Source organism: Callithrix jacchus, chromosome 13 (assembly GCF_049354715.1).
Source record: "Callithrix jacchus isolate 240 chromosome 13, calJac240_pri, whole genome shotgun sequence".
Taxonomy (NCBI): Eukaryota; Metazoa; Chordata; class Mammalia; order Primates; family Cebidae; genus Callithrix; species Callithrix jacchus.
Window position 1 is genome coordinate 57,782,127 of NC_133514.1, and position 25,789 is coordinate 57,807,915.

The following is a 25,789-nucleotide window of genomic DNA, read 5'->3' on the forward strand; positions in this document are numbered from 1 at the left end:
ACCTGAATTTTTAAAATGAGCACTGAAAACAGAAGAAATTGTGTTATTATAAAGAGATTACCTAATTAGGAATGCAGGAAATTGAGAGCAAAGTTTATAATGACATAGCTGTTGAGTTACCTGAAATCTATTTTGCTCATATAGGAAGACCTGTCATCTTAATATCAAAATGAGACTTCTGTAAGGCTAATTGGGGCCTAATAATTACAGTCATGTCACTTAACAATGAAGATACATTCTGAGAAATGTGTCTTTAGATGATCTTATTGTTATGTGAACATCCCAGAGTGGACTTGCACAAAGCTAAATGGTAGAGCCTACTGTTCATCTACGTTCTATGACAAAGCCCGTTGCTCCTAGGCTACAAACCTGTACAGCATGTGACTGTACTGAATACTGTGGGAAATTATTATAGAATGGTAAGTATTTGTATATCAAAATATAGAAAACATACAAAAAATACCATACAAAAGATTGTTTTTAGTGGTACACTCATATAGCCTAAGTGTACAGTGTTTATAAAGACCACAGTAGTGTATGATAACACTGTGTACACTTGGGCTACTTTCAACTTAGTTTAAAAAATGTCTTTCTTCAATAATAAATTAACCTTAGCTTACTTTTTAAAAGTAGTTTTTAAAGTAAAATTGAAGTAATTTAAGTAAAAATTTAAAGTAAAAATTAACCTTTTTACTTTTTAAACTTTTAAATTTTTTAAACGTTTGCCTCTTGTAGTAACACTTCACTTAAAACACACATTGTACAGGTGCATAAAAATATTTTCTTTCTTTATATCCTTATTCTGTACATTTTCTTCCATTTTTAAAATTTATAATTTGTTTTTACTTTAAAGTTCTTTCTTTAAAAACTTAAGACATAAGCACATATTAGCCTAGGCCTACACAGGGTCAAGATTGTCAGTATCACTGTCTCCACTTCCACATCCTGTACCACTGGAAGGTCTTCAGGGACAGTAACACATGGGAATCTGTCCTCTCTAGGATAACAATCCCTTCTTCTGATACCTTGTGAAGCTCCTGCCAGAGGCTGTTTTACAGTTAACTTTTCGTTTTTTACAAGTAGGAGGAGTAAACTCTATAAAAAGTATAGCGTAGTGAATACATAAACTAGTACATAATCACTTGTTATTTTTATCAAGTATTCAGTTTTGCACATGACTGCATGTGCTAGTCTTTTATATGAGTATGTTTGTTTACACCAGCTCCACCACAAATGTATTATGTTATGACATTAAGATAGCTGTGATGTCACTAGGCAATAGGAATTTTTTAGCTCCGTTATAATCTCATGGGACTACCATCGTGTGTGTGTGTGTGTGTGTGTGTGTGTGTGTGTGTGTGTGTGTATGTGGTTCACCATTGACTGCAACATAGTTTTGTGGCACATAACTATATTTAAAAAGCATCATTTTTACATTATTCCCCTACCCAAGGATTTCAGGAACTACCTTGGGGACTGTTCACTTGATTTTAAAAGTTATTTTAAAAGATGTTAGAAGAATATGTCTTTACATTTCTTTTAGACTGTGCTTTATTAATAAACCCCATTTTATTAAGAACATTGCCTTGCTTCTAGATGCCTTTAAGTACCATCTTTTGTTACCAAGTATTCTTCCCTTCTATCTAGAACAAATATGTATGAAGTAAATATCAAAATATACAGATGCTAGAAAATGTATCTTAGAGAGGTTGTTCTACAGGGAGAAATTACTTACCACAGTTTTTACCAAGCGATCTCCTTTTCCTGTATCCTCATGCTGGCCTTCGTTGTGTTGTGCTTTTGGTTCCTGGAAGGTACTACCTCTGCTTGCAGTTGCGAGATGACATTGTGTCCGGAAGGCTGCCCTGCTCCTTTGTTACCCTGGCCTTGCTGGGCTCCTACACTGTCCAGTCAGAACTCGGAGACTACGACCCAGACGAATGTGGGAGCGATTATATTAGTGAGTTCCGCTTTGCACCAAACCACACGAAAGAACTGGAAGACAAAGTGATCGAGCTGCACAAGAGCCACAGGTTAGAGGCAGAAGCCCTGAGTGTGTTCATTTAAGTTGTACCTTGATGGGTGAGTGCTCTGCACACAACCCACCTCTTCCCAGTACTAATTTTAGTCCAATAACGGTGAGACTTGAGCAGAGCGTGGGTCCATGCACAGTCAAGTTCTGAGATGGGTAAGCTTTCACTGAGAGCATTCAGGCATTCATTTGTAGTGCTTTCTTGCAAAGCCCTTTTTCTTGTTATTCTTTTCTCATGTATCTTCTGATGCCTCCATGGGTGAGGGGAACTGCTTCTCATGATATAGCATGGAGCAAAGTGGGAAATTTTGCAGCCTACCAGGGAAGGGAAAAGCATCATTGTAATATATTTTTCTTCTCATCAGAGGGATGACGCCAGCAGAAGCAGAGATGCATTTCTTGGAAAATGCCAAAAAATTGTCCATGTATGGGGTAGATTTACATCATGCTAAGGTATGCATTTTTTCAACTCTAGACTTTCTATTTAATGTTATTTAACTCAGTGTTGTTCTTACTGTAAATTGGTGGTTTTTACTTCAGCTAATGTGAATGAAACCTTTGAGAATTCAAATCTGTTTGTCTTTTAAGCCCTATTCCACGATACAGCAAATGTAGCTTTCTGATATTTACCAAAGGGTTTGCTCTTTGTGGCTCAAACTTGCATTACTCCTGGGCTCAGCCTTCTGAGAGCCTGTGATAGGCAAAGCCTGTGATTGCCTTTTGATACAGTTAGAAACCTACTGTGACATAATAAGCTCTTCGTTCACCCTGTTTCCCCATCACTGTCCTATTCCCCACTCTGTGCTTTCACATGCCCTTCGCTCCCATCAGACTCCGTTTCTGCCCTTTCTCTATGTCCATCTCTGGATTGTCCTCCTCTTTCCTGTGTGTCTAAACTTAGCCTATTGTCCAAGACTCAAGTGTGACATCTGTTGTGGGTCCTACCTGGACACATACCACACATACTGTCTGTAGCCCTACCTGGACACATACCAGGCAGTCAGTAAATTCATATAGAATTTAAGAAGTCTACCCCCAAAGTTTAGGTACTCCGACAAATAATCAGAACTCTGTACTAAGATTGTTGTTTTAAATTTCACCCACACTAAGGTTTGCCTCTGTGACTGGTGACTGATAAAATGTTAAAGGTGTATCGACCTGATGAAATGTTAAAGATGTATCTTGAAAACAGAGTCTTGGGAAGGAAGAATTTGGATTGAGATGGTATGGGGTTACTGTTGTGAAAATGCGCAGAGCAGCTTTGACTCCCTGTCATGCTTATTCTGGAATTTCTGTACTTTTCAGCAGTGATAGAATGAATGTAGGACTACTAGTCTTTTTAAACAGCCCAGAATAAAAGTCCTATGGAAATACGGGGAAGCTTTTGTGAAAACTTTTATTAGCACAACATATAAAATTTGTTAGGATCATAGGTTTGGATTCTGATACATTAGCAGTGTTAAAAAGGTCAATGTTAAAGGTCAGAGGTCATTTTTTCTGATTAGGTCCAACAGGACATTGTTCCTATTTAGGGATGTGTGTTTGACCTTGATGGACAGAGTTAATTACCAGTTTTATGGTCTGAGACTCACAAAACGTGTAGTTACAGGTTTCCAGGCAAATGAGTCTTGTACAGTCAGGCTTAGGGCCCGGAAATGAAGAGAATTTCAGCTGGCTCTGTTCAAGCAAACACCTCAGCACCCCTGTGGACCCATGGGAGGGAGGTCTGTGACCTATAGGTTCTGTTAATACTGGAAGTTGGGCTGCACTTTGGTTAGCATTTGGAAAGCAAGATTAATCCACAGGGATTTGGCCCTTGAATCTATGCGTGTTTGATTGGTTTTGCTTCCGATCACTCCACACATTGGGCAAAATGAGCTCTCCAAGGCCCGAGCGCTAGCAAAATCTCTGTGTCTTGGCAGAGGCTCACACCAGGGATGTGCTGGTATGTTGAATGTCAAGCTCTTTGACATTTGTATGTAATTACAACAGGTGTAGCTCTGTTTACTTGCCGGTTCATTATTACACTTTTTCACTTATTTCGCACTCAGATAACAAAGATGTTTTCTATTGTATGCCAGATACAAGATAGAGTGAGAATTTCAAAATAAAAATAAGAGCAGACATGAAGATTTTAAAATTTCTCTTAGTGTTCTCCCCTAAGGGGCTAAAAGATAAGGAAACGAAGGAAATGAAGGGCGCCTGAGAATCTGACTGAATCTGAAGCTATTTTTGAGTACTTCGATTCACTGACTGCCCAGAAAATAAATAAATAACGATTAGAGTGTACATTTCAGGAAGTGCGCCTTAGGACGTGTCAATGTTTCTATCAGTAAAAATAAAATCACTTAACGTTGCTATGGCCATAGAATTAACATAGATAGCTGCCTTTTCATTTGATAATGTGATTTGAAATTATGCCAATTAAAAAGAAAGAGAAGGAAGTGCAAATGCAGCATTATAGGAATTTATCTGAATATTAATAATAACAGATAATTCAGTTATAGACTCCATTTTCCCATGCAGTCACACTCCATCATTTGAAGAAGGAAATTTACTGAAACAAATTAGAGCTAATTTCCGGTTATGAGCGAGATGCCTCGCTTCTGCTGATGGTGTGGAAGACTCTGAGCTTTATAATCCATTTAAAAATTCCGAGCTGGAATCTTGTATGAAGAATAAATACCCACTTTAGACAGAGGTCCCATGTTTTGAAAAACCTATTCTAAATGCTTTGTTTTTTTCCTTGTGCATCGGTCTTTGTTCGTTTGTCACTTAATGTGCCTCTAGATAGGCTTTGTCAGAGTCATTCATTTTATGTAAGATTCGGAAATGTAGATATAAGTCCATATAGGATATCCTACAGAGCAGGAGATACTGAAGGATGGCAAAGTTCGAACAGTGATGTTGACTTAAAGAAATCGTATGCCCCTTTATTTTCATGATAACTGAGACTATTCAGGTCCACCCCAGTGCTCCTTGCAAAAGGGAGTACACATGTATTTATTGACAGTGAAATGCACATGTCCTCAAGAAATACTGTTGTCATAACTTTTAAAACCAAATATTTCTCAGACCCAGCAAAGTGGCTCACACCTGTAATCCTAGCACTCTGAGACAGGTGGATTGCTTAAGCCCAGGAGTTCGAGACCAGCCTGTGTAATGTAGCAGTAGCCAATCTCTACAAAAAAAAGCCAAGTGTGGCGGTACATGCCTGTGGTTCCAGCTACTTGGGAGACTGAGGCAGGAGGGTCACTTGAGCCCCTAGAGGTGGAGGTTGCACTGAGCCAAGATGTCACCACTATGCTCCAGCTTGGGCAAAGAGGGAGACCCTGTCTCAAAAAAAAAAAAAAAAATCTCAAACTAATCTTAATACTGTGGGCTGTGGCAGAAAATTTGAGAAGAAAAGTATAGTTTTTGTTGCCATGCAGTTAATGAAATGGAGACTTCCGTCCAATTTAACACTGCAGTTGTTTCTGCCATTTTCATTTTTCATTCATCTTTCTTTCAACAAACGTAATGGCTAATGCATGCAAGGTAGGCAGTGTGCTGGCCATGAGATTACAAAGAAACAGAGCTCCTGCTCTCAATCAGCTTTCATCTCCAGGAGAAGGAAGACAAGTGGTAGTTTATTTCCATGCCATTTGCTAAGGGTGTACTAGAGATAACAGATTGATTTGGGGACACAGAGAAGTATGTTTTGGAGGGGACAAAAAGAGGAGGCACCAGAGCCTTCTTCATCTTCCTCATGAAGGAAGCTACTATTTTCTTAAAATTCAAAGAACTAACAGGTTATTTAAAATTGTTATTAAAAGTTTTATTGTTATCTGATAGTGGAAAAGGTTTTGAATGTCCATTCCCTCAGTAGGTTGAAAGTACACTTCCTAAAATCATGTTCTGTAGTTACCAAAAAGAAAGTGAGTCCAAGAGCAGTTATTCCGGGTCCTTTCTCATGTCTGTGCTCTGCTGATGGTGTGGGGTTGTCACCTCTGAGTGATGGTGCAGACAAATTGGCTGGTTCTAAAGGATCAGTAATACCAGCTGCGTGTCAGCATCTGGTTATAGCTCTTTAAATCACTCTTTCAAATTAAAGTCCTAGATAAACGGTGGGCAGTTTCCAGTCTTTGAGTTCTCCTCAAATTTTATTATATTGTAATATCCTGCCATCAAATATTTCCACTCCTGCAGAGTAATTCAGTATGTCATGGAGTGATATGTTTCCAAGATAAAATATTTCATTTTAAACTAATTATACTTCATTTGCAAACTTATGTTTCCCTGAGATGGACTAATATATATATCTCTGATTCTGGAAATTTCCATCTTCTACCTTGCATTGACAGGACTGAGGAACTGAATTTCCACAATGTAGATATGTTAGTCTCCTTTTTCAATTCTTTTGTTTTCCCCTCTGCTCTGCCAGTGTTGCAGGATAACTCAAAGCTGGAGACATCCCTGTGGGTTATGTAACAGCAGATCTGGGCATAGCTTCCAATCAGTGGTTAGCTCATGACCCTTTCTGTCTCCCGTTTTCAACAAGTAGTGGGACCAGGGGTGGACTCTGACTTCACATGCAGTCCTGCCTGTGTCTTGTCTTTTTCCTTCATTCACATCCACCAGAGATGTTCCTTTTACCCTGACTTAAATGGAATACAACATGGGAAAAGACTGTATGTGGTACATCTCCTAAGCTTGATACAACATCTCTGATGAGCTCTGACATCACACACCCCTAGGAAATTATCTAAACATAAAATGTGCAAATAGGAAAAGCAAGTTGCAGTTCTAGTATGATCTCACATTTGTTTTTTTTTTTAATTATACACATTTAAAATGTATTTATATTTTTATATGTGAGCCATATTGCTAAGTATGATTACCACTGGGCAGTGTGTTTGTGTGGAGGGAAGGGCAATTGTTGGGAGAAATAACATTCATACATTTTTTTATTCATTTGTACTTTAAAAAAAACAATTTCATATTTAAATTTTACTCTGACAATAATGTTATATAAAGAAGACTGGGACTGTTTTTAAAGGAACAACAACCAAAACCCTCATAGGAAAAGACAGGGTCCATCTTGTTACCATACGTGTTGATTAAGAGTATTGCCTCTGGAGCTAGGCTGTGTTCAGCTGAGACTCTGTACCTGTTTTCTCATTGGTAAAATGGGAATAATAATAGCAACCATCTCAATCACAGGGAAGATTAATTGAGTTAATATATGTAAAGCAGAGCAGTGCCTGGCAATTGATAAGTGAGATGTGGTTACTATTATTACTGTTATTAACATACCCTCATTGACTGGGCCCTCTTGGTATGCAGTATTTACATTGTAAGTCTGAGACACCTTGGAGAGCAGATATTACTCTAACAAACCTCTCCATAGTGACAAACATCTTCACAAGGCTTTTGTTTAATGGTAATGTTTTAAAAATGGCTGTATCATTTTGCATATATAAATCAGCCATTTATAGTTTCTATCATGGATGCTTAAATATGATACCCTGCAGAAAATGGAAATAAGTTAGATACTGATCTGTTGTTTCTTGCTGTTATTTTCCAGGACTCAGAAGGAGTAGAAATTATGTTAGGAGTTTGTGCAAGTGGTCTGTTGATATATCGTGACCGGCTGCGAATAAACAGATTTGCCTGGCCCAAGGTTCTAAAGATTTCATATAAACGGAACAACTTTTACATAAAGATCCGGCCAGGAGAGGTAAGTACACCCACACTTGCATGCGCGTTGGGAGGAAAGATCCCTGATAGCAAGCAAAAAGTTAAATTATCTGCTTATGAGTTCTGAGCATTGTGGATCACAGAGAATTACATCTAAGTGCCTGAGAGAATTTATTGTAGGTTTGTCCAATAAACAGTAATAAATAAAATTTTGTCCTCTTTATTATGTTGTTTTATTATTTCCTGCTGTATACATGAATTGAAGGGTTTTTAAAAACATATTTCAATATAAAATCCAGATTCATGAATAATTTTGTGTTTATTTCAAGCAATGAGGGATAAATCTCTTCCTCCACCTCCTGTTGTTATTTTCCATGCCCTATTTGTCCTGCAAATCTGATTCTACTTTAAAGTGAACAGCTTAGAGGTCATGTATTTCAAGGTACAAGGAAGATTAGAACCAAGGACAGCAGTGAGTATGAATTATGTCAATGTTCTATAGCTCAGTATATGCTTGCTTTTTTTTTCATCAGAGAAGCTAATGAAAGAATAGGAATTATGAACTAGTCCTTACTCCTTGGACAGCAGCCTCCATGATCAACTTAGGTTTATATCTTCCTTAGTGACTTGTACATAATAGTAACACATATCTACTCTTATTTACTTAAGAGATAGTTAATTAATAACTCAGATTTCTAATTGATGTGGTTAGATTCTAGCATACTTATATCCCTGAACATTTTCTGATACAATATAGAGTGATCTCATATCTTCAAAATCTACTTCTCCACTGGAATTTCTTGATGGAAAATGCAATTTTAAAAATATCAGAATATCAGCTGGGCATAGTGGCTTATGCCTGTAATCCCAGCACTTTGGGAGGCCAAGAGCACTTTGGCAGGGAGAATTGCCTGGGCCCAGGGCTTTAAGGCTGCAGTGAGCCATTATCACACCACTGTACCCCAGCCTGGGTGATGGAGCAAAGACCCTGTCTCAAAAACAACAAAAAAATGAAGTATAAAGCATGTAATTACGTTTAATCTAAATATAACTTCCTATCTATGGTGACGGAAATAATCTGTAAGCTTTTTATGTAAATACCTCAAATTACAGTGTTTTAAAAATATTTCCTAAAGATTATATGTTAAATTTATAGCCAATAGATAGTCATTTGACTTATTTGAACATTTGTTAAGTGAGCACCTATTTATTGTCAGACATTAGAAATAGAAAGACAAATATGGCTTTGTTCCTTGTTAAGGGATTTTCTATTTAGCAGAAAAACGGACTCATATACTTTGATTTTAACAGCATGATGCAAATGAGATGATATTCTGTAGACATGGAGTGAGCATAGTATTATGAGGGGCCAGAGGGGAAAGCTAGAGAACTGAATCAGTAGACAGTAGTGAGTCATGGGAGGTTTTAAATCAGGATGTGACACACCTAGGCGAATATTTTGGAATGATAGATTTCTTAATGAAATTCAGCTACTTAGAAACCTGATGTGGTAAGACCTAAATTAGGGCAGAGGCTGTGGGAATAGAATGGAAGGAACAAATTCAAGAGAGAAGCTTCAGAGGCAGAAGCAGCAGGTCTTAGAGACAGGAGGGAGGAAGGAATTAAAAGACAAGAGTCCAGGATAATCAAAGGTTTTCGGTTTGCATGATTGAAGCCAATGGAGATGATATTAAGCAGGAGGGAAAAGGGTGAAATTTTCAGAAAAGCAATTGAAATCCCTTTGGGACAGATTTTCAGGGGTGATTCTTGCATAGGAAGGAATTGAACAGAGTTATCAACTGTGTATATTTTATTCAGAGCCTTAGACATGGAATAAATTACTCAAAGAGCAAGGCAAGTTATAGAGAGAAAAGGCCCTAAAACTAGAACTCTGGATAATACCACTATTTGAGAAAGAGCCAAGGAAATGAAGAAATGACAGCCGGAGAAATAAAAGAAGAAACAGACTGATAGATAACCAGGAGATGAGTTTCAGAGGAAAGTGGTTAACTAGCAGTACCGTATGTTACAGAAAGGGCATGCAGGATGCAAACTAATAAAAGTGTGTTGAGCTTTACAATCAGGCCCCATGATGACATTTTAGAGTTCAGAAACGTGTGAGGAGCGTCTTCCAGGATGTGTTGAGGTCAGGAGTGAATAGCAGAGGCAGTAGGTAGTGGCTCCTCCTTCCAGAAGTTTAACAGTGAGGAGTGAGATAGGGTGGTGCTGCTGGCAGAGGCAGGCTCAGAAAAAGCTGGTTTTTCACTCCTCTTCCCTCTGGTTTTACAATACTATTTTTAGCCTGAGAAGAGTGAGTGAGAAAAATTATTGGGGATGCACAGGCTCTGAAAAGATTGAAAGAAATTGACGGAGAAATAGGTATTAATAAACATTCAGGTAACCTAGAAGCCTGCATCATCCTTGCCTACAGAGGTTGGCAGAGACTCTTCCCAGCTTCTTGCAGCAGAGTGCAAGCTGACTCTTCCTTATAAGCCCTGGCATTGGCATATGTGCATATGAGAATAAATGGATGATCGTTTAGTCACGAGCTACACTATGTCTGTCTTCACTGGGTCCCTTGGACAGTAGCGATGTTTACAAACACCACTGCATGTGAACATCCAGAGTGAATAAGAAGTTGGGAAAGGCAGTTGCAGTTGGAGCAATTGTGATGTATTTCCCACTTCCCCAATCATCCTCAGCAAATAAGAAATAGAGGTCAAGCATGATTGTATCTCACATGCTGCGCATATGACCCCTCATCTTGGTTCTTTGCTACATAAATTATTTTTACTATTGATTATAGCAGTAGTTCATTTGTTTGCTCTTTTGGAAAGCCTTTGCTGTTTAAGATGATTGCCCTCTGGTGGTCTGTGTACCTTCTTCAGAATATGAAAACTTGTATGTCTGCAATAATAAAGTATATTATGCAGGAAATGAGATGAGTATTTAACCTCAAAAAATCAAATGGCTGACAAATCATCATCTGAAATGTACATGCTGAAAAATATGAAAGTGTGTTCCCCCAATCTGTGGTCTTAGGCATGATATAGAGAAACATTAGCATTTAAACTGAAAATCCATAATGGAATACACAAATAAAATCAGCAATCTCTGATACCAAGTCATCAACTACCTAAGAAATATATATATTTCCTGACCAGATATTAGGAGAAAAATGTCATTTCTAAGAATACTGTAGACTATATCTGTAAACATTTTGTTCATTTCTGTAACTTCCAGTTGAAGTCATTGTGTCATTGAGAAACCATGAAAAGTTTAAAAGTGCAAAATTGATTTCTGGAAGAAATCAAAAAAACCCTTTTTGTGTTTAGTTTTTAGTTGTATCATAAGATACACACTTAAGACATTTTACTGCATACATAATATGGTTATTTATACCTGCAGCATTTTAAAGGCACATTTTTTTAAAATTAGTGAATGTGTATAGCATGAATTATGCATATAGCAATTGATCTAGTTAGTAAATTTTTAAAATTCTGGTGGCATTATGATTTTATAAGTTATTTACAGGGCTTCTGTTATTCATAATTTTAAACTTTACTCTTCAATGTATTTTTTTTAATTTAGTTTGAACAATTTGAAAGCACCATTGGGTTTAAGCTGCCAAACCATCGAGCGGCCAAGCGTTTATGGAAAGTTTGTGTTGAGCATCATACATTTTTCAGGTAGGAAGAGATTATTTTGATTTTTCCCTAAGGAATAATTATAATCACTTATACTGAAAAAGATTATCAGGAAGAGAAATAAGGAATTTTATCCTTACTATTCCTTCAAGTTCATTCTCACCATATTTCTTGATAAGAAATCCTAACAGAATTAGAAAAAGACTAAATTTGAAGGATTTTCCTTAATTTGTCAAGTACTTACATGTCCCACCTCCCCCACTTCTTATCTTTAGTGTGTTTACATTGTTTTTAGAGTGTCCACTTCAAATAGCCAATCCATTTCTATTTCAATTCCTTACAATTTCAGTGATTTCTCAATACCCTGTCTCTCTTTACTTACCTACACATAGTGTGAGACCCATCAAATTAGACATCCAATAGCAAATTATCACTCTTCTTCACTAATATCGCCTACTTAGTTGCTGTTTGGTCTTATAGAACCATAGACTGTCCACTTTGCATGGAATGTTAAAAGTTCCTCTAGTTTAGTACAACCCTAATTTTTATATATCCTCTCTACAACATCCCTAGTTGATGTATATCATGTGCATTTTTTTAATGAAATCATATTTATTTAACTGCAAGTTGTGTGTTAAACCTTAAGCACACAAAACACATGAACTCGCAGAGTATAAAGTTTAAAAAGCATTCTCTTTATTGGACTTAGCAGTCTTTCTGCTCTTTTTCTGTATTCTCTCTAGACTGTTGTTACCAGAAGCACCTCCCAAGAAATTCCTAACCTTGGGTTCCAAGTTTCGTTATAGTGGCAGGACACAAGCACAAACGAGAAGAGCCAGTGCGTTGATAGATCGCCCAGCGCCTTACTTTGAGCGCTCGTCCAGCAAACGTTATACCATGTCTCGCAGCTTGGATGGAGGTAGGCATCACTTACTGGCCCTTAATAACCCTAGCAGCTACCCCCAAAAGAGTACGACACTATCATGAGCTTTCAGTAAGCATAGATCCTCCTGGATATTGTACATGGAAAAGCAGTTGTTGCTCATTGGCTGAATGGCAGATATTTAAGACTAATATAATAGTCACATAGTCTGTGATTTGATTTCCTTGCTGACAGATCTTAAAGGATTAGTAGGCTTAAGACTATTTGTTTCATGAATCTGTAAGTTAAATTTATTTGTCTCTAAAAAATTTTATGAATAAAATGTGACCTTTATCAATCAGTTGATAATAGCTGGTAGAAAGGATGGCATGCAAATGACAGAGCAAAGGGCTGTAAGTTAAATTCTCCTGGTTGTGCTAATTACCACTCCAGATGGGCTGGGAGAGCAGTGCTATGTGGGGGTTCTGTACTGCCAAGTCAAATTAGTCAAATGGAGAGATGATCACTCAAACAACCTTTGTATGGGATAACGCAACAGTGAATTTTTAGTAGCGTTTTGTTTTATCAAACAGTTTCTTGATTGCTCTCTGGAGTAATATGAAGGCACGCTTTCTGCAGCAAGGCGTGCCTGCTGTGGCAATACTTGGGGACTATGTCTGGGTCTCTGTCTTCTCATTTAGAGCACCTGGAGATTCACTGTTTTTAATAGAAGATCTTAACCTGTGCAAATAAAAAGAATTAGAAGTTTGTGGTGTGCATGTATGGTTTATATAATAAGGAAAAACATAAATAAAAATAAACAAAAGTTACAAGTGCCTAGGACCATCTCCCTCCCTACCTTTTTTGCCACTGTTCCCGATAGTCTCAGCTCTGCCTTCCCCATTTCACTATCCAGGTGATTGATGGGAAGAGGTGCTCCTTAAATCTCCCAACTAAAACAACCATCTTTTTCTAATGGAATACTTTATGAACAGTTTACAGAAGAAATCAAAATAGCATTATCAGTACTACGTTATGTATGCTACTGGTGAGGTGGGAACTGTACTCATGCGGCATTGGTAAATCCAGACTCAAGTCCAGGTTCTGCCGCCCTCTGTCTCTGTGATGGTTGGCAAATGATTTCAACTCTCCAGGTCTGTTTTAGTCATCTGTGTAATAAGAATAAGGCCTCCTTTGACAGGGCTATTGTGAAAAGCAAGATATATGTGAAAGCGCTCTTGTTACATAGGCAATTATCTCAGTAATCCTATTGATAATTACTCTTTTTTCACAGTTTTAAATATTTCAGTAGCTTTTGGGATACAAGTGGTTGTTGGCTACATGGATGAATTGTATAGTGGTGAAGTCTGAGATTTTACTGCACCTGTCACCTGAGTAGTGTACATTGTACCCAATATGTAGTTTTTTTTTAATCCCTCACCCGTCTCCCACTCTCTGCCTACTGAGTCTCCAGTGTCCATTATATTTCTCTACGTACCTTTGCATACCCATAGCTTAGCTCCCACTTACAAATGAGAACATATGGTATTTGACTTTTCATTCCTGAATTACTTCATGCAGAATAATGACCTTCTGCTCCATGCAAGTCACTGCAAAATACATAATTTCATTCATTTTTATGACTAAGTAGTATTCCATGCTGTACATATTTTCCACATTTTATACTGATAATTATTCTTACAGGCTTTTGTGAGCTAGCCTAGGAAGTTATTACCGTTGTGTGTCTTCTGAGAGTTTCTGGAATACCAAACTTAGAGCCAGCCCTTTTAAGTAAAATAGTTATCAGGACTGTTTCGAGTTGAATTAAGATGTTGAAATATCCCTGTTAACATTGAAGCTTTTCTTTCTGGTTTGTCCTATTGACTCTTCTTTCTCCTTTAGAGCGTCTCTATTACCTATTTCTATATGTTATTGGTATTTGTGGAACTTTGTAGAATCGCACTTTTTTTTCCTGAATATCATCCACTTTGTTCAGTGATGTGCACCCCAGGGAACACATTTGTTGTGAATGTTGTTTGCCTATGACCCTTTGTGTGATGATGACTGCTGAGAAGACAGAAGACAATTGTGAAATCAATATAGTAATGTCATGCTGTCTCTTTCTCCCTGCCCAAAAGTGATGTTAGTATGTGTTGTCTCTCACTCTTTGTGGTCCTGCCAGCTCTAGTATGTTTTCTGCTGCTATTGAGCTGGGTGGCACAGCTGCATGTTGCAACATAAGCTGCTTTTTTGCAGGTTGCATCTTACAGAGCATGGCCTAACTGGTCCATTAGGAAACTGTGTCTCATATGAGCTTTTTCAACAGTATAAAGAGATATAAAATATCTTAGTGAAGATATTTTAGTGACGTAATTTAGCTATCAAAATGATTTCAAAGAGGATTTCATTTCAGAATCCTTTCTTTTATTTACAATTTAAAATTCCTAAAATAATAATGTAGGTTATATTTTGTCTGTGTTTAGTTAATGTGTATTTGAAAAGCAACATTTATAAGTTTTAATAAATTTTATATCTAAAACCGAAAATAATGAATACCAAATTTTAAAATTTAACTCAGTTAAGCATCTTTTCACTAAGACGTTTTAGCTGGGATGAAAGGTGATGTCTTATTCTCTTATGTTCGCATGTTTTGCATTTGCATGAATTTTACTTAGCAACATTTGTTGTGTTTTCCCGAAATATTAGAGATGAATAAATGTATATGCATATTATGGTAGTCTGTTTAAAATGCAGTAGAAATGAAAACATTTCTGTAATTTAGATGAATGGAATTGCCATCTGAATTTTATAATCTCTACCAAGATGGTTAATTTTTATTATTATTCATGGAGCTTTTATATTGTAAGAGTGATAGGATTTCAACATTAATAATCATAATGTGAAAACCAATTCAGTGCTTCTTGGTGAATGGCACTTCCTAAGGGCCAAGTGTATGAGAGCAATTGTGTACTGCAGACACTGCTGTTAGGTGTGGAGTTGGCTACTACGAGACAGTAGTGCCAGTGCCAGCCAGTGACTCCAGGGAATAACAGGCCCAGTGGCAGCTTAGCCTCGTGACCCTTCACTCACCCCCACCCTTACACACATCCTCGCCAGAGAGCCTGAGGGTGGATGAAATTTTAAGACATGAGCATTTCAAGAATTTTAAAGCACTAGTATTATAGGAAATACGGGAAAGTCATGCTTCCAAGAGGTCCCTGCAGCACTGATTTGTTTTTTCAAGACTAAGCTAGTATTTTGTGATGGTATTTTGTTGGTGGTGTTCATCTGTCTTCTGACTTAACTATTTTGGATTTTATTTCTTCAATTGTATTTGCTTTTAGCATCAGTGAATGAAAACCATGAAATATACATGAAGGATTCTATGTCTGCTGCAGAGGTTGGTACTGGCCAGTACGCCACAACAAAAGGCATCTCTCAGACCAACTTGATCACCACTGTGACTCCGGAGAAGAAGACCGAGGAGGAACGAGACGAGGAAGAGGATAAACGGAGGAAGGGGGAAGAAGTCACGCCCGTCTCGGCCATCCGGCACGAGGGAAAGGTATAGCTCCCAGACTGCCAGCTAGAGCTTGCTCCAGCTTTTGAGAATGACTAAATGATGAGGCTGTAAACTAGGAATGTGCTCAGATTTAGGGTAAATCATATGTCAGCTCTGGTCACATTCATATGTCATTTTTAAATTATGATTCCTTTTTCAACATTTTCCTCTGAAAGATTCATTCATAGCTCTTTGAAAATTTTTATTTTAACAACTTATGTGCTATGTAAGACTTTCAATAGCTGTCCTGTATGTGTATCTTAAAATACTTTTGGTGGCATATTACACTTTTCTGTTTGGGCTCACATTTCAGAACTGTCAGTAAAGCTGTTTTCTTTGTTTCTGGCCCTATTCTCCTACCCAAGTACAGCATATTTTCTAGATATGCAGTTATCATATTGCCATTCTTCTGACTAGAAGTACATGGAGTGACCACAGCCTGTATGTTTATACCTACAGTCTAATCAGCAGAGTAGTGACTAGCCATGTTTTGAAAAGGTATCTTAAGGCAGAAAGTTGCAACAGAAGATAAAAAGTGAATTTGGCAGCACAGTTTCTTCTTTCAGTGTATCATTCATTAAACTTTGTAACATCATCTCACCACAAATTAAATACCTTTTTTAACATAATTTTTAAACACTATGTTTATTTCTTGTGGTCCAGCAGTATAAAGCAGCTTTTCAGAAAAATTATTTAAAATTCAAAAAACACTTCAGGAGGTTTATACCTAATAATAATGGAAAAGCAGTGTACAGAGCGTAGAGTAAGTGGAAATGGCAGAATGAAAATGCTTTAACAACCCATGGGTTATCCTAGAACTTGAGTAAATTTGATTCACAAATGCTCTTTTGTGCATAGGCTCTTCCAATGGAAATGGAGAATCATTACCTCAGATTCTATGGAAAGTGTTCTTTTTTGACAAGAATTTAGCAGGGACATCTTAATATAGACAAATAATTTTTGTAGTTATGTTAAAATATTACAAATGACCAATCCATCATCTTTTATTTTTTAAGATAAGATCATTTATTTGGCAAACACAAATATAAGTACAGAGTAGGAAATCCAATGGCAGGGATATTTTGATAACTTTTGCTGTTAAAATGTGCTTCATTCTAAATTTTGTTTTTACACCCTTCCTGTCTGTTTAGTCGAGGAAGGCTTTAAAGAGAACAGAAAATAAGATAATCCTCCGAACAAATACGTGGTTCTTCCACTTAGTTATCCTAACATTTTGTAAAATTGCCATGCCAACACATGACTGCCATGGGTATATAAATATGAAGAAGTGACACATCAAAGTAAATGATTTTCAGTTTTGCTCCCAAGATAAGGCCAGGCATTTTCACTTTATTTGATTTTAAAAGACCACCAGTTTGTTCATTTAAAATGTAGCACTAAGCTGTCCTCCCTTGCTGCCATTTGTGACATGGGAAAATAAAGGACACTGCCAGCCTCATGGTCTGAGTCTCTGAGAAGCCTGCATTCTGGGCATAATGTCTTCAGGAAGTCTGTAGCTGAAATGTGGTGCTGGTATAGCTGTGGGCTGGCTTGGTTTCCCCAGTGCAAATCTGTCTTTTAAAAATGACTTTAATAATCGGCATGAAAGGTTAAACCTTAATGTTCTCCTTCTCTATCTTCAAAAAGTAACATAGAGGGTACTTATCGTTCAACCAAAATGAAAGTGTATTACTGAAAATAGTTCTTGAAAGGCTGGTTCCCTAGGTTGCCTGGGAAGGAGGCACGTTTCCCAGGCAGGGATTCCCTGAGTCATGGGCCACCTCACCTCCTTGCTGGAGGACAGTTGTCTTCATGCAGAAGTTAGCCTATAACACCTACATTATTCTTAGTTGAATGAGATTTTTGCAGGTTCCTGTTTAAAGGGCAGTGTTTAACGTCAAAAGTGAGTGTGTGGGAAAAGACATACTTGTCTCATAGTAAAAACAGACCCCTCAAATGGCAAAAGGCTATGATTTTATTTGTGTGTTTTCTTTCCCTCATGCCTCCGATGTAATTTTATTTGTATATTTTCTTTCTGCCTGTTGCTATATTTACCACTTCTCCCCAAGTCAAGATTGGATAACCATACAAGGCAGGCTGGGTAATTTCTCTGCTGTCAGATTAATGGGCAAAACACACACACACACACACACGCACACACACGCAGTGATAAAGACAGCAGCAGGAGTCTAATTACCTGTAGGATTGGACTTCCTGGCCTGCAGCAGCTCCTGTCCCATCCCAGGTCCTGCTTGGGGCTTGCGTGCTTTCCTTCCTCCCCTTCTTGTCAGACAGCCCCTCCGCCACTTGCAGAAGAAACTGGCCATGGTGGTCCTCGAGACTCCCAGGACCCAGAGAGGAGGGGAAGTAGACTCACTTGCCCCATAAAAGCTTGAGCTCACCAGGGGAGCACTTGTGGAAAAGCCTGCATTCATCATTGTATTAAGGACTCAAAGATCTAAACACGCCCTTTATCTGCTAAGAAAAATTAGAAGGCTGGGGAATGATATCTTTCTATTATTATGCATCATAAATAATAGAAACTAAACACTGACAAAGCATATTACAAGAAAACACATTGTTTTTGCTAGTTTGTTGAAAACACTTGACGTTCTATTGACATCTTAAATAAAGGAGACAAAATGGAGTTTTCAAGGGAACTTCAGTTCTTTGTGAGGAGACAGATATTCAGGAATGCTAAGTGTCGAATCCTTGATTGTAACTACTTATCAGATAGGAGTGGGGCCAGAAACGTCTTGATTTGGAATGTAAACTCCTTGTTTTTCATGTCATTGAATAACCAAGGAAAGGATGAATGCTAGAGATTTTTTTTTTTTAATCAAAGTCTGGATTGGATTTCATCTTCATTTTTAATCCAGCTGAACTATAATAACAGCTCTGCTACCTGGAGATCAGGAGAAGGTTATTGAAAGTCTTGATTTTAAGTTATCAGATTTATTTGTTTGCTCCCCAAAACCTGAAGCTTTCTAGAGTTGTTGGTCTATAATGAAATTTTTTCACCATGTGAAATGTGCAAACTTTGGGATTTCCCACAAATACCTTCTTTTAAAGAATTCCACCTGGTATGTGATGGTCTAATGGGAGAAATGTGGCCATTCATGGCAACATTGGCATGCAGCTTGAATGCTTTCAAATTCTTGAGCAACCCTAGTGCTAAAATTTTTGTTTTACAAGTTTATATTGATACCCATAAGAAAATTAACTAATTGCAGTTTTCTTTTTGTCCTTTTGCACCTCTGTTTGCTGCTTTCTGTCTCTCTCTGTTTCTTTCACATCAGTCACCTGGGCTTGGCACTGACTCATGTCCCTTGTCACCCCCATCTGCCCATTGTGCCCCCATATCTCCCACAGATCTCCGTAGGAGGTGTAAGGAGAATGACTGCAAACTGCCAGGTTGTGAGCCATCCAGAGCTGAGCACATGCCTGGAGAGCCCACCTTGGACTCTGATGGGCCAGGGAGGCCTTACCTAGGGGATCAAGATGTGGCCTTTAGCTACAGACAGCAAACTGGCAAGGGGACTACCCTGTTCTCCTTCTCCTTGCAGCTCCCCGAGTCATTCCCCTCCCTCCTAGACGATGATGGGTACCTCTCTTTCCCCAACCTTTCTGAAACCAACCTCCTGCCCCAGAGCTTGCAGCATTACCTTCCGATCCGCTCACCGTCCCTCGTGCCCTGTTTCCTCTTCATCTTTTTCTTTCTGCTGTCTGCCTCCTTCTCAGTGCCATACGCTCTCACTCTCTCCTTCCCTCTGGCTCTGTGCCTCTGCTACCTGGAGCCCAAGGCGGCCTCCTTGAGCGCCTCCCTAGACAATGACCCGAGTGACAGTTCAGAGGAAGAGGTGTGTACCTCGGCATAGAACACGCCTCCCCTTCGTGTTCCGTGCTTCAGTCCGAAACAGTGTTAGCCGGCTGCTGACATAGTGGTCCTACTTTCAGAGCCTCATTTATTGTCTGTGCCAATATGTTGAGGTTTCTGTGTGTTGGGGAGTCCAACCTGGGCCCCAGGGTTAGGCACAACACCATGTGGATGTAGCAGTCTGAGCCCAACCTGGAATCGTTCTGCTACCCACTGAGTTCTACGTGGGATGAAAGACTCAGCCAGAAGTCAATTTCATATAACTGGTTAGCTGTGTAAAAGATCAGGGCTAAGCTAAAGGTTCTGATCAGTTATTGCTTAATAAAGTAAATCACATATAAGCCAGATGAGTAGTTTTCAACTTAATGATAGTCAAGCAGAAGTGGAAGAGTGCATCCCCAGAGGGGATGTATCATCATCATCTGGGTAGCTTTCTAAAATTGCAAAGGTATCTCCTCCCTGGAGATCCTAAAATGTCCCCATTGCCCTCTGATCATCATTGCCAGACGGTCGATCCCGCATTGTGTTGGGTCAAGACAGTTTAAAGCACCAGACTGATGAGTCATTGGTGAGGGCAGCAACAGGCCCAGAAGCAACTGCATACAGGGCAGCAGTGTACAGACACAATCAGAAAACAACAAAACTGAAGTTTTCAAACATTATAAAGACAGGCTGAAATTTCACCAGTGCTAGCAATGTCAATGCAGATAACATGACAGAGATTCTTTAAACTGCAGCATGAGCCTCAAAATCCCCCCATTTTCACAGTGTGGTAAGGCTGGGCCTCTGTGGCTGCCAGCCAGATATGAACATGGTAGGGGAAAGACCCTGAACCATCCACCTCCATCCTTGAAGGCATGCTACTACAGGGCAGGCTCCTATCCCCCACTTGAGCAATTGGGCGAGTTGACATGGTAGCCAGGAGTTTTTCTCTGTTAATTGCTCTCCTTTCCCACCACTCTACAGCCCTGTGAACAGCCCTGCAGCTTCTCTTTCTCCAGCCTTCAAATAAAGTGCGGGGAAGAATAATAGAAGCTGCCACCAGAGGTCCCGGCTGCTGTCATGCAGGCCCCTGCCCACCTCTCCCCAGGCTCCCTGCAGCCTTCCTGTTTCCACAGAACAAGAGCTGTTGTGATAGGAGAAAAGCAAAATACTCCTAGCATTTTTTCAAAAAGTCACAAAATCAAGGCAATGCTAAAAAAAGAAAGAAAGTCTAATTCTGTGCTCAGCTAGAAGGTCATAATTTGAGCTGCACCTGTGAGTATATAGTATTATATTTTGAGGGTGTGTGAGTATCTATATTTAGTAGAATTATGACCATTTCTTTGCAGCAGAAGGGAAAAATGTGAATGATCTCACAGGTGTTTTAAATAAAAGCCTACACTTTTAATAGATTTTGCATATGATTCATTTCCAAGGTTCTTGAGCTATATGTAACAATTTGCTCCAACTTCCATATAAATAACTTTTTATACATGGAAAATATTTTGAGAACTACTTGACATCCTAAGCTTTAATATCACTATTTCTCATACTGACAATATTATCAAATAGTGTTGGACTAGAACATATTACAGTTAAGAACACACTATTGTCTACAAAGACTGGTTATCAGCTGATTTCTAACATGGAGATATATTTTTCATCAAGCTAACATAAAGCAAAAAAGATTGCTGTTTTATGCTTTTCTAAATTTGAAATAAACATTTGAACTTTTATATAGCAAACCACACAGATCTTGTGCCTAATCCAGGGTATACATCTTGTTGTAATCAGTGCATGAGAATTAATGTTAAACTTGGGCATGTCTGCATTACATTGGCAAAACAAATCACAGCAGTTAATTGTTAACAAGCTAGCGAACGTGTGATTGGAGCTTCCCAGTCATAACTCTCCTTGTTATTGCAAACCTCTGAAACCATGAATTAGCACTGACCACTGGAATCTTCATCATCCTTCTCTGTAGCCCTAGTTAGCCTATATGAAAGCTGATCTGCCATATATGATCTGCCACCAGACTCTGTTACTGGCCATCTGTTCAGTGTTGTCTCTTAACCCCAAGTGTTAAGAGCTGTGCATTCTAGTTGAGGCCGAGCTGGAGAACTCATATTTAGGTCATTCCAGTTTGTTTTCTTTTCTTTTGTTTAAATCGCCATTTGCTTACATGGCCTGATTTAATGTGTAGGCCTCAAGCACTGTGGCAGCTACACTGGGTAACTTTTTAACGTACAGTTCAGCTCTGTCACTTTGGTTTTGCCAAGTCACCAGTAATTAATTCTTTTTAAATATTGTATCATCATTGCTTACATTTTTTACATGTTATACTGGCTTATTTCCAGTCTCAAGAGTGAAATCCAGTGTAAAAAGGCTTCATCATTTCACATTATAAAGCTGTTGGCCAGTTATGTTTTTTTCTTTTGTACTATCAGAATGGTCAGATAAGAAGGGATAGGATACCAAAATATCCTATCAAGAAACATGAGATGAACTTAACCTCCCCAAACCACAAAATGAAATTACATGTCTGTTTCTGAGTAATGTTTTTGATAATACAAAGAAAAAGATGAATTCAAATCAACAGGGAGAAAAATTAATTAACTGATTTACAACATTTTAAATTATATAAACCGTATTATATGATAGTTATGATATGCTATACATTTGCAGTTTTATATAGTCATCATACATTATAGAAATGCCAGTTGCTATAAAAACTGCTTTATTCAGCCTTATTCATTTATTGACTGTTGATCAGGCACTATACTACTGACTGACTGACTAAATCCTAAGTAGGAATTCAAGAAGTTTTAGATATGGACTATGCTATTTATGTATGGCTAATAAAAAATGAATAATTATGTGATTATTATAGGCACTTTTTTTAGCTCTGTGTGTATCAGGCATTATATAAATCACTTAGTATCTATTACCCAATATAGTTAGGGCTGTTATTTTTCCCATTTTATGGGAAAGAAACTGGGATTAAATTATAAAAAGTACCCTATATGTCACAAGTTTGAACAGCAAGGATTTGAGCTCATGTTCATCTGACATTAAACCTTCCCCTCTTAACAACCACTGTCCTCTAATGCTAAGATGCTTGCAAGTTACTGAAGTAAATTTTAAAACCATAAGGGAAATAAGCTAGATAGGAGGAGAAACACTTTTAAGAATTTTAGAAGTGTTTGATACAACTAATTAGAACACTAAGTGTAAGTTATTATGGCTAGGCACAGTGGCTTAACGCCTGTAATCCCAACACTTTGGGAGGCTGAGGCAGGCAGATCACTTAAGGTGAGGAGTTTGAGACCAGCCTAGCCAACATGGTGAAAACCTGTCTCTACTAAAGGTACAAAAATAAGCCAGGCATGGTGGCATGCACCTATAGTCCCAGATACTAGGGAGACTGAAGCACAAGATTCACTTGAACCCAGGAGGTGCAGGAGGATGCAGTGAGCCAGGATTGCTCCACTGCACTCCAGCCTGGGTGAACAGAGTAAGACCATGTCTAAAAAACTGAAACACTAAGTGCAAGCCATTCTTATTTATTCTTGAAAGCCTACAATCTTTGAGTTATTCTGTATACCTGAACAAATAACCAATCTATCTTACTAATTCATACTGGCCTTTCCCAGAGCTGTCACTCGGTACAGCTATACTAAATGCCATAGCAACAATCACCCTCCTAAGAAAATTAACAGTCACCTCCTGATCCCAGTTTTAACCAGGCCAGTCAGGTTGTGAAAATGTGTCACCATGCTTTCCTTACCTACCTACAGAGAATTATTTTCCACTTAGACTTGGTAGCAAGGGTGCTAGAATGGTGTCCTCAGGGACATGTGCTGAGTGTGTGTTGAGCCTCCTTTTCTTTTAGGAGTATATAACATGAAACATGCGGCTAGTGCCAAGAAATTGGCATAGCCAGAGTTATGTCAATGGAAGCAACACTGTCCCAGTTGTACTTTCTTGACATTCCTTCTTCTTTATAGTGGGAGGTTATTTTAAGAACCAGATTCACCATCATAGACTCCCCTCCTGTTTTGATTTTTGTTTTCAAAATATTAATCACAAATATTTGATCAGGGAAAGTTTATTAATGGTTAGTTGATATCTGTGGAGGGAAAATCAATTAATATTAAGGCATTTAGATGTCCCTGGCTCTACTCTACTCGAGAGAAAACAGTTTTCATTTGAAGTCATAAACCCCTGTGAAATAGATTAAAAACCAGTCCTGAAATTGCTGTTCTTATTCTTCCCAAAACCTAGGCTCTGTCAAATGCTGTGCTTTGTTTTATTTGTTTCCAAGTAGATGTTTCTCTCTTTCTCTCTCTCTGTCTATTGTTTTAAAAATTCTTATTATTATTTGCTTCATTTGAATGGTATTTTTGGAGCAAGATGTTTCAGTACATACTTAATATACTTCTTTATATTGGAGGGTGGGGCAAAATAAACTTAACATATAGTCTTAAAAAATATCTAGTTAGCAATGCTACTTGAGTTACCTTTTTCCCACAAAAAATATATGCCTGTGAGTCACTGGCATGTGCCTTTTATAACTGACAGGTAATGCAGACAGCCTGTTGTCCTTAGATGGATATAAATTTTCATAATGATATAAATTGAGGGGCTGAAAGTCCAGTGACTGTTGCAGTAGCTTTTTCTGTAAATTGACATTTTCATTTACCTTTCAAATATGAAATATTACTAGAAAAGAATATATATAAGCATCAGTTTTATTTGCATTGAACATTTTAAGGAGATCTTGCTTGGGATTTTTAGTTAAAAGTTGGAGCGGGGGTTTGGGGATGACAAATTGGTTTTCCTGAGACATAGAACCAGACAGGTCAGTGTGGCTCCCCAGCTCCTGCAGGCTGGACCTGCCTCAGGTCTTCCTATGAGTTGGCTCTGTGATGACACCTAGCTCTGGCCCTTCTGTTGCTTTGCTTGAACTTGTGTTTTTGTGGAAGGGTAGTATGACACAGATCACAGAGAAAGAAAATGACCTGTCTGACCCGTGCCAGACCGCATTTGACCAGATGGTTTACTTTCTGTCCCTGCCTTCCTCCTGGAACCTGATCACTTCTGTGGTCAATAGACTGACAGTGAGCGCACGGACACCGCAGCCGATGGGGAGACCACCGCTACTGAGGTTGGTATCATGGCTGAGAGTGGCTGGTAGTTGCCTACCGAAAATGCCTTGTGGGGTGGCTCTATGTTTAAGAACTCAACATGCGTGCCTGTAATCCCAGCTACTTAGGAGGCTGAGGCAAGAGAATTGCCTGAACCCAGGAGGCGGAGATTGCGGTGAGCCGAGATCGCGCCATTGCACTCCAGCCTGGGTAACAAGACCGAAACTCCGTCTCAAAAAAAAAAAAAAAAAGAACTCAACATATAAGCTATTGTAATGGAGATCAGTTCTACCTTTAACAGTAGGAGTTAAATATATATTTTGTTGTCTAGATCAGTGGTTCTTAAACTCTGGCCTACATCAGAATTACCTGGAGATTCCAGCCACATGTTTCTCGTTTAGAAAGGCTGGGGTGGACTTGAGAAGTTATATTTCTAACAAGTTTTCAGGCAATATTGACTCTGCACATATTTGGAGAACCACTTGCCTAAATTGATAATATATTTTTTTAGGAAAAATTATCCCAAATGAGAAGCTACAAATGTATAATAGAATGAATGGAAAGAAGGTCACAATAATTTAACTAACATATTGGCTGGATACAGAAATATTTTTAATTCCCCAATGGTGACATAATTCTTGTTAAAATAAGATTTACCTTACTCATTTTTGTAGCCTTTGGCTATAGCCTCAGTCACTCATAAGAAATGAATTTTTAAATTACTGTTAGTACTCTCTTTTTAAAAAACATAATCACATTAAGCAATGATAGAAAATGTATTGTTATTTCTCCTTTATTAATTGTTTAGGGTAAAATGTGTTTATGTGTGTGTGTGTCTGTATGTAGCTTATATTGTTTTTGAAATCTATGTGTAGTTACAATTTCTGTAAAAACAATATCTGTACTATTGGAAGTCAAGATGTTTATCAATTTTAATTTTGCTAGGTTTTACTAGCAAATTTTAGTTTTTACTTTGTAATAATGTTTATTTTAGGATATTT

General features: G+C 38.2%; 1 protein-coding gene across 50 annotated transcripts in view; it reads left to right on the forward strand.

Annotated features, from left to right (window-relative positions):
• Positions 1 to 25,789, forward strand: part of EPB41L3 (erythrocyte membrane protein band 4.1 like 3) — a 254,915-nt gene that overhangs the window by 210,911 nt on the left and 18,215 nt on the right. For 22 of the 50 annotated variants that reach the window (XM_078347797.1, XM_078347824.1, XM_078347828.1 and 19 more), the window contains 7 exons: positions 1,815 to 2,033; positions 2,398 to 2,485; positions 7,599 to 7,751; positions 11,303 to 11,400; positions 12,102 to 12,277; positions 15,565 to 15,785; positions 24,755 to 24,808. In XM_078347797.1, coding sequence (XP_078203923.1) covers positions 1,815 to 2,033; positions 2,398 to 2,485; positions 7,599 to 7,751; positions 11,303 to 11,400; positions 12,102 to 12,277; positions 15,565 to 15,785; positions 24,755 to 24,808 — 1,009 coding nt within the window. Of the gene's footprint in view, positions 1 to 1,814; positions 2,034 to 2,397; positions 2,486 to 7,598; positions 7,752 to 11,302; positions 11,401 to 12,101; positions 12,278 to 15,564; positions 15,786 to 19,081; positions 19,643 to 24,754; positions 24,809 to 25,789 lie in introns of all 50 variants that reach the window. The other 28 variants (XR_013525734.1, XM_078347791.1, XM_078347793.1 and 25 more) reach the window with 3 other exon arrangements.